Genomic DNA, 9,105 nt, shown 5'->3' with positions numbered 1-9,105 from the left:
CCCTTCTTAACACCAACCACTTTATACCATGTACTGGGTGCTTTTTACATATAACCAGCATCAGTACTTTACATGTGGTACTAACACCAGTGTTTTTTATGTGACACTATCACCAATCCTTTTTTTTTTTCAGGGTACCATCACTGGTGCTTTTATCATGGCATCATCACAGACAAGAATAAATTTTAAAGTCAAACATGCCAATGTCCCTTATATTTTGAACGGCAAAATTCCATTGAGTGAACATCTGTTGATATCTGTAATGTAAGAACTTTTAAAAAGACTGTGACACTAGAAGTTCCATAAAAAATTAATATTTTATTGAAAAATTCAACGAAAAGTTAAATGGACATTATTATTAACATGTAGCTTGATATCAATATTTTCAGATGTGTCTGTTTTAAAGTTGAAAGTTGGATGCAATATAAATTCACCAGCTTCAAGCAGAAATTCCCTTTCACTGATACTATAATATTTTCTAAAGATCTAAATTTATTGAAGTCTCTACAAAATGCTTGGTTGATATTCTCAATAAAAATATAAATGGTTACAGGCCGACTCATTACAAAAAGCTTAGTGTGACAATCTACTAACAGAAATATCAACGGTGCATAGATTCTCAATTGTGTAAACGTTTGTGGACAGACAAAGTACTTTGTTGAGAGAATGTTTTACCACAAAGACCACAGTGATAAGGTTTGTCGCCTGTATGAATATGTCTATGATTCAATAAATGATTATTTTGAGAAAATGATTTACCGCAGATGTCACAATGGTATGGCTTGTCTCCATTGTGAACATGTTTGTGCTTATCTAAGTAAGAACTGCAAGAGAACGTTTTATCACATATGTCACACTGATATGGTTTATGTCCTGTGTGAATATGTTTATGTCTCAATAAATTACCAGATCGCGAGAAAGCTTTACCACATATATCACAGCCGTATGGTTTCTCTCCTGTGTGAATAGTTTGATGTGCAGATAATGAATTACTAGCAGTGAATGTTTTTCCACAGATATCACAATGATATGGCTTTTCTCCAGTGTGAACACGTTTATGAGATATTACAGAACTACTTTCAGAGAAAGTTTTACCACAGATATCACAATGGAATGGTTTTTCACCTGTGTGAATACGTTTATGTTTGGTTAAAGATCCACTTAAAGCGAAATTTTTACCACAGATATCACAGTGAAATGGTTTCTCTCCTGTGTGAATACGTCTATGTTGGGATAAATATCCACTTCTAGCAAAGTTTTTTCCACAGATACTGCAATGGAATGGTTTCTCCCCTGTGTGAATACGTTTGTGTTTAGTTAAATGACCACTTATAGTAAATGATTTACCACAAACATCACAATGATATGGTTTCTCACCTGTGTGAATGCGATTATGTGTCAATAAATCCCTATTTCGAGAGAATGCTTTACCACAAATATCACAACGGCAGGTTTTTACCTTTGAATGAATGCGTTTGTGGTTGGATAAATAATCATTTGTAGAGAAGTTTTTTCCACATATATCACAGTGATAAGGTTTTTCTCCTGTATGAAGAAATTTATGGATCTTTAAATTGCCACTTCGGGGGAATGCTTTACCACAAATATCACAGTGATATCGTTTTACCCCTGTGTGAACATATTTGTGACTAGATAAATGTTCATTTGTAGAGAACTTTTTGCCACAAACATCACAGTGATACGGTTTTTCTCCTGTGTGAACACGTGTATGAGTTTTTAAATGAGAAATTTGTGTGAATGTCTTACCACAAATATCACAGCAGCATGGCTTCTCCCCTGTGTGAAGACGTTTATGTTTAGATAGATAGGAACTGAAACTGAATGCTTTACCACAGATATCACAATGGTATGGTTTCTGGCCTGTGTGAATAACTTTGTGCACCGTTACTGAACTACTAACAGAGAACCTTTTACCACAGATATCACAGTGATATGGCTTTTCACCTGTGTGAATACGTTTATGTAAAGTTAAAGAATATTTAACAGAGAAATTTTGACCACAGATATCACAATGGTATGGTTTCTCTCCTGTGTGAGAAAGTGTGTGTTTATATAAACTACTATTTAAAGAGTATGTTTTACCACAAACATCACATTTGTATGGTTTCTGGCTTTTGTGAACAGAGTGATGTTGAATTAAATGTCTTCTAAATTTAAAAGACTTTCCACAGATGTCACACATGTATGATGCCTTCTCTGTTTGATGAGAAACATTATTATCATCAGGCTGTGTTTCATTATGGACCTGACTCTCATTCAGTTCATCTTCCATAACTTTCAGGTTTACTTACAAATAAATAAAATTTTCTAAAAACCCATAGTTCTGTAATTTTCAGAGAAATATTTCTTTCGATAATTTCAATAATGAATATAGTTTCTTCAGTGAACTTTCTCAAACAATGTTCCCTATATCTTTGGTCAAGTCATTCTTTCATTTTCAAAATCTCAATACCATCAGATACCCTGAAATACATATAGGGAGTATGATGTAAGAAACAATACAATGATAACAGAGAGAAGAAATTTTTGATCACAGACATTGAAAACACAGAAAATGATAAAATACAAAAATACAGTGAGAGTATATACACAGAAAAAAAGACAGAATGGTATGCGTATGCGGATGAAATGGGTGCAGTTAACTACTGATGTACGGAGACATCACTATACCTGTAAATTACCAGAGTCCAATGATAATGATTCATTCAGAGAGAAAAGTAATCAATCTAGGTAGTGAAGCTATATTCTAGTTATTTTTTCAGTGTTATCACAGGTATGGAGGAAATACTAAACCAAACAATGTCATTATACCTGTAAGTAATACAGTACTACCTGAAATTGTGGGAGGGGACTAGTCAATCACATCGACCCCAGTGTTTCACTGGTACTTATTTCATTTACTCCAAAAGGATGATAGGCAAAGTCAACCCCAGCGGAATCTGAACTCAGAATATAGCAATAGCGAAATACCATTAAGCATTTCGTCCAGCGTGCCAACAATTCTGCCATTTCACCGTCTACACAATCTCATTAATAACAACACATCTTTTACTTGTTTCAGTCATTAGACTGTAGCCATGCTGGAGCACTGCCTTGAATGAATCAACCCCAGTAACTTATTTATTAAGCCTGGTACTTGTGTTATTGGTCTCTTTTGCCAAATTGATAAATAATGGGGATGGAAATAAACCAACACCAGTTGTCAAGCAGTGGTCAGAGACAAATACAAACACATATATATATATATATATTATATATATCATCATTTAGCGTCCGCTTTCCATGCTAGCATGGGTTGGACGGTTCAACTGGGGTCTGGGAAGCCAGAAGGCTGCACCAGGCCCAGTCTGATCTAGCAATGTTTCTACGGCTGGAATGAAAAATGCAAAACATACACTGAAGGATCCTAATTCTTCATCTGATGAAGAATTAGAGTCCTTCTGTGTCTATCCCATGTGCACATTTTGTAGCATTTAATGCATTTTTTCATTTATTATTATATATATATATATATATATATATATATATATATATACATATACATACATACATACATACATACACACACAAGAGGCTTCTTTTAGTTCCCATTTACCAAATCTAAACACAAAGCTTTAGTTGACCCGAGGCTATAGTAGAAGGTGCTTGCCCAAAGTACCATACAGAGGGAGTGAACCTGGAACCATGAATCTGGGAAGCAAACTTCTCAGCACACAGTCACATCTGCACCTCTTCAATGGTTTTATGGAGTTGAGTGAACAATGCAATTACTGCTATTGTCTTGCATCAGCCAAAAGGAATGTCCCTCAGAGAGTTCTTGTCATGCGGGTGCCAACTGCTGGGATATACTCTGTCCTTGCTTATATTAAGAGGTTAAGCAAATGCATTATGCAATAGAAGCCACGAAAGGTGAAGCTGAATAAGGTAATCCATCTATGGCACAAATGGAGGATAGATGAATAGAACAATGGATAAACAAGCCATGATTTACTGTAAACAAACTGAATCTCAACAAGGTTCTCCGTTACAAATACATGACGCCAATTAATGTATCGAACTTTACTGGTTTCATATCAGAATCACTGAAGTATTGGTTACAGGTTTTCACTGCATTTCTGGCGTCAGGCGTGTCAAAGGAGTATATGCAAGTGGATGTAGAACAAATATCACAAGGACTTTGTTCAGGAACTGGTTTGGCAAATTTTTCACAGATATTTATAGGTGCAGGAGTGACTATGTGGTAAGAAGTTTGCTTACCTACTATATAGTTCCAGGTTTGATCCCATTGTGAGGCACCTTGAGTAAGTGTCTTCTACTACAGCCCCAGGTTGACCAAAAACCTTGTGAGTGGAATTGACAGATGGAATCTGAAAGAAGCCCCTTGTGTGTGTTTGTATGTGTATAATCCAAATAATAAAAGAAATACTTTAAGACAGCTTTAATGATTAGTTACAATTGTTTCCATGCCAACTCTACTTACAATTGTTTACGCAAAATTTGAAGTGAAAATTTATGTAATATTTGCAGCTTTAGAAATTAGAGTAGCATTTTATGAGACTTGCATCAAAAGTACGCTCTTACATTGTAGTTGAAGGCTGAATGGGGGAGCTAATGAGCATCTAAGGGAGCATGGAGAACAAATGACTAGGGGTCAATAGGAGTACATGTTTAAATCTACACCAGACGCTTCCCTTACCATCTCACTGTCACACACCCTTTCTCCTCTTCACTGTCCCATACTGCTTGTCTATTAAGGAAAACATTAATCTGGTCATATTCTTTCCACTCTACCACCAAACTGTATCACTTTATTTCTACCCTTCCTTCTCTTTTCCACCAGTTAACATTTACTGACAGTCATCACTGACCTCACTCTCTTAATAGTCAATGTTACCCTTCTGTAAGGTGGTGAGCTGGCAGTATTGTTAGCATGCTGGACAAAATGCATACAAGCATCTCATCAGCCTTTACATTCTGAGTTCTAATTCCACCAAGGTCGACTTTGCCTTTCATCCTTTTGGGGTTGATAAAACAAGTACCATTTGATATTTCAGATCAATATAATTGACTTAACCCCTTCCCCCAAATTTACTGGCCTTGTGCCAAAATTTGAAACCAATATTACCATTTCTGTGAGTGTCCATCACTTGCTCTCTCCTCTTCTACTAGCAAATATAAAACTATTTCTTCTCTCTCTCTCTCTATCTTTCATTATTTTTTCTATCACTGGCTCTTCCATATATCTCCCCTCTACCTCTTTACCATACCACCGTCTTTCCTCATCATATTCTCACTTCTTTCATTGTCTCACCCAAACTTATCTTCTGCTATCACCTTCCAGTCAACTACTTGGTTACATTGCTCTGAATGAAAGGAGACAAGAGTAGTGAGCACCCTGCACCATGTTCGATACTTTGTCTTTCTTACCATTAGGATTATAGTGAACTAGTGGAATAATCAACACACACAGATATGGCTGTGTGATTAAGAAGCCATATTCAGAACCGTATGGTTTTCAGTACAGTCCCACTGTGTAGCACCTTGGGCAGTTGTCTTCAACTATAGCTCCCGGCCAACCAAAGCCTTGTGAGTGGATTTGGTAGACGGAAACTGAATGAATCCCATTGTGTGTATGAGCGAAATCACACACACAGACGTATATGTGTATCCTTTTGTTGATACCTTATGACAGTTGTTAAATAAGTGCCATTGCCATATAAGCATTGTCATTAATTCCCAATAAACATTCGAGCGAGGTCGTTGCCAGTGCCGCTGGACTGGCTCCTGTGCAGGTGTCACGTAAAAAACACCATTTGAGCGTGGCCGTTACCAGTACCGCCTGACTGGTCCTCATGCCGGTGACACATAAAAGCACCCAATACACCCTCGGAGTGATTGGCGTTAGGAAGGGCATCCAGCTGTAGAAACTCTGCCAGATCAAGATTGAAGCCTGGTGCAGCTGTCTGGTTCGCCAGCCATCAGTCAAATCGTCCAACCCATGCTAGCATAGAAAACAGACGTTAAACGATGATGATTTTGAAAAATCATGTCTAACCATGGGGAAATATTACTTTGCTTGGAAGCAGAGAGAACATCAAGCAGTAGAATATCTGCCCCCCTAAAACATTTCCTTGCAATTCAGATTTACGATCATCACAATCTGAGAAACAAAGGGGAAATCACTCTTGTCATCAATGTTTGACTTCCTCTAATTGAAAACTGGCGGGTTTTTCCTTTCGTTTATATTATCATAGTACCGAGGGCATAGTTTCGGTTGTAGTAGCACAGATTTCCGTCGATTTCCGTAAAAAACTTTTATTTTTTTACATAAGTAATGAGAGCGAAAGAGACTAAGAGGAAGCGATTTTACGACGAGAAGGTTTCACTTTGAAGTCGGCCTGTGTGTGTTTGATGGGGTGTGGGAGACAGGCAGTATGTTGTGTAAGTGAAGTGCTTCTGTTAGTGTGTGCGAAGAGACAGACATACATATACACATACACCGAGTACATACATACATACATACACACACACACATACATAGATACATACACACACACACATACATACATACACACACACATACTTACACACACACACATAGATACATACACACACACACATACATGCAGACATACATATACACATACACCGAGTAAAAAATTACACTGAATCGACCATACATACATACATACACACATACATAGATACATACACACACACACATACATGCAGACATACATATACACATACACCGAGTAAAAAATCAGTTATCTCTCTCTTTCACACATTACTCTCTCTGTCTCTTCGCACACACTAACAGAAGCACTTCACTTACACAACATACTGCCTGTCTCCCACACCCCATCAAACACACACAGGCCGATTTCAAAGTGAAACCTTCTCGTCATAAAATCGCTTCCTCTTAGTCTCTTTCGCTCTCATTACTTATGTAAAAAAATAAAAGTTTTTTACGGAAATCTGTGCTACGACATGCGAAACTTCGCCAAAACATCTTTAAGTGAAATGTGCTCACACTGAAATCGGTATTCTCACGTGGAAATAACGTGCTCAAATACTTAATACTTTCGAGAAGTATCAGTTAAAACGTAAACAGTTTAAAACCGGGGAATATTGGGAAGGAAAGCGTTTTCTCTAAAATTGTAAGTCTGACAGAATACTACTATGTCGAGGGGATTATGCACTTCTCAGTAAGATCCAACATGTTAGAAAAAACGATCTAATACTAATGTGTAGTGAGAAATGGAACGAAATGTGAAATTGGAAACTCGATTCGTTGGCGCCTAGTAGTTTGACAGAAGAAGATAAGTTATTACATTATACTGTATATGTCTAGAGATATAGAGGAAATGTTGTGGTGCTCATACCTTCCTTCAGGTGGGTGTGGAGGGCTGTTCTGTGGTTAGAATTGCACAAATAATAAACGAATGGTGAATGTTTGGGTCGGTAACAGAAGTAGGCTGATAGCATCCCGGAACCGGATGTTTTCGAGAGTTTGCGAGTACAATTGTGGGTATTTATATATATATATACTAGCAGTATCGCCCGGCGTTGCTCGGGTTTGTAAGGGAAATAACTATATAAGCATTTTTAGAGAGTTATAGCCAAAAAATAGCAAAAAAATTATGGTAAATTTTTTTTTAAATCGTTGACTCATCGTAGACATTTTTAGAGAGTTACTTCCCTTATATAATAGCGAAAAATGCATTAAAATGGGAAAAAATGATGGTAATTTTTTTTTTAAATCGTAGACTCATCGTAGACGCGCGGTAATACCCAGAAGGGCTCGATATGAATCACGACTATAAGATACCCGCTTTTGGTTACACTGCACCGCAAAATGTGGGAGTAGTTAGGAATCTAACTCGTAGGAGACAGACACACAACTTCACTTTTATATATAAAGATAGCAGTCACAGGTCGATTATGTTTGATGGGTCTCACTGAATGGCTTTCCTAGAGGAAAATGACGGAATTTTAATTCAGACGTGCAGCCACGTAATAATGAACCATGTCTCATGCGACCCTCTTCTCGAAAAAGTTTATCCATGCTTGTTTTACGTTGTGGAATTTGGGCTCTTCGGTTGACCACATATATTTTGGATCTTGTTAAATTTCCTCCAACCATTTGTAGCTTTTCAAATTTTCACGATAATTTTGAAAAATAATGTGGAATTTAACAGATTCCTGTATACATGAATATATATGATATATATATATATATATATGTGTATGTGTGTTTTGTATATTGCAATTACAGTATGGAACACAATAGCCATTGAAAAACAAAAAACTTAACTTTGTTGTATCATTACTACTGCAACTATAGCCTTCACGGTTTTAAATATAATTTTATTTCTCATTTATATAGGTCAGTCATAATAATAATCCTTTCTACTATAGGCACAAGGCCTGAAATTTGGAAGAAGGGGGATAGTCGATTAAATTGACCCCAGTACTCAACTGGTACTTTTTTCTATCGATCCCGAATGAATGAAAGGCAAAGTCGACCTTAGCAGAATTTGAACTCAGAACGGAAGACTGCCTTGATCAAAATTTTAGCACAACACCAGCCATATTGAATGGAGATTTAAGTCAAGTTCATTGACCCCAGTGCTCAACTAATAATTTTATCAACCCGGAAAAGGTGAAGAAATTATGCTAAGCATTTTCTCTGGCACAGTGACAATTCTGCCAACTCACTGCCTTAGTCATAATAATAATCCTTTCTACTATGGGCACTAATCCTGAAATTTTGGAGAATGGGATGGCAAATTGATGGGCCCAATGGTTGTAGTGTTGGGCTCACAATCACAAGGTATTGAGTTTGATTACCAGACCAAGCTGTGTTGTGTTCTTGAGCAAGATGCTTTATTTCACATTGTTCCTGTTCACTTGACTGTAGAAATGAGTTGCAATGTCACTGATGCCAAGCTGTATTGGCCTTTGCCTTTCCCTTGGATAACATTGATGGTGTGGAGAGGGGATGTTGGTATGCAAAGGTGACTACTGGTCTTCCACAAGCAACCCTGCTTGGACTTGTGCCTCAGAGGGGAACTTTCTAGG

The 9,105-nt window shown here is 37.2% G+C and overlaps 1 protein-coding gene across 2 annotated transcripts; it reads right to left on the bottom strand.

Moving 5' to 3' along the window:
• Positions 1 to 343: 343 nt before the first annotated feature.
• On the bottom strand, positions 344 to 7,515 carry LOC115215029 (zinc finger protein 420-like). Of its 2 annotated transcripts, none has more exons than XM_029784158.2 (2): positions 7,407 to 7,515; positions 344 to 2,484 (listed from the first exon to the last, which is right to left on the bottom strand). In XM_029784158.2, exon 2 carries the CDS (start codon positions 2,291 to 2,293, stop codon positions 620 to 622), a length of 1,674 nt encoding a protein of 557 aa, XP_029640018.1. In that variant the 5' UTR covers positions 2,294 to 2,484; positions 7,407 to 7,515; the 3' UTR covers positions 344 to 619. The 2 variants fall into 2 exon arrangements, with proteins under 2 accessions (XP_029640018.1, XP_036361458.1); XM_036505565.1 differs by lacking the exon at positions 7,407 to 7,515 and adding an exon at positions 4,279 to 4,991.
• Positions 7,516 to 9,105: the final 1,590 nt, after the last annotated feature.

The sequence above is a fragment of the Octopus sinensis genome, linkage group LG8 (assembly GCF_006345805.1).
Source record: "Octopus sinensis linkage group LG8, ASM634580v1, whole genome shotgun sequence".
Taxonomy (NCBI): Eukaryota; Metazoa; Mollusca; class Cephalopoda; order Octopoda; family Octopodidae; genus Octopus; species Octopus sinensis.
The sequence above is the reverse complement of the archived record's forward strand: the minus strand, read 5'-3'. Positions and strand labels throughout refer to the sequence as shown.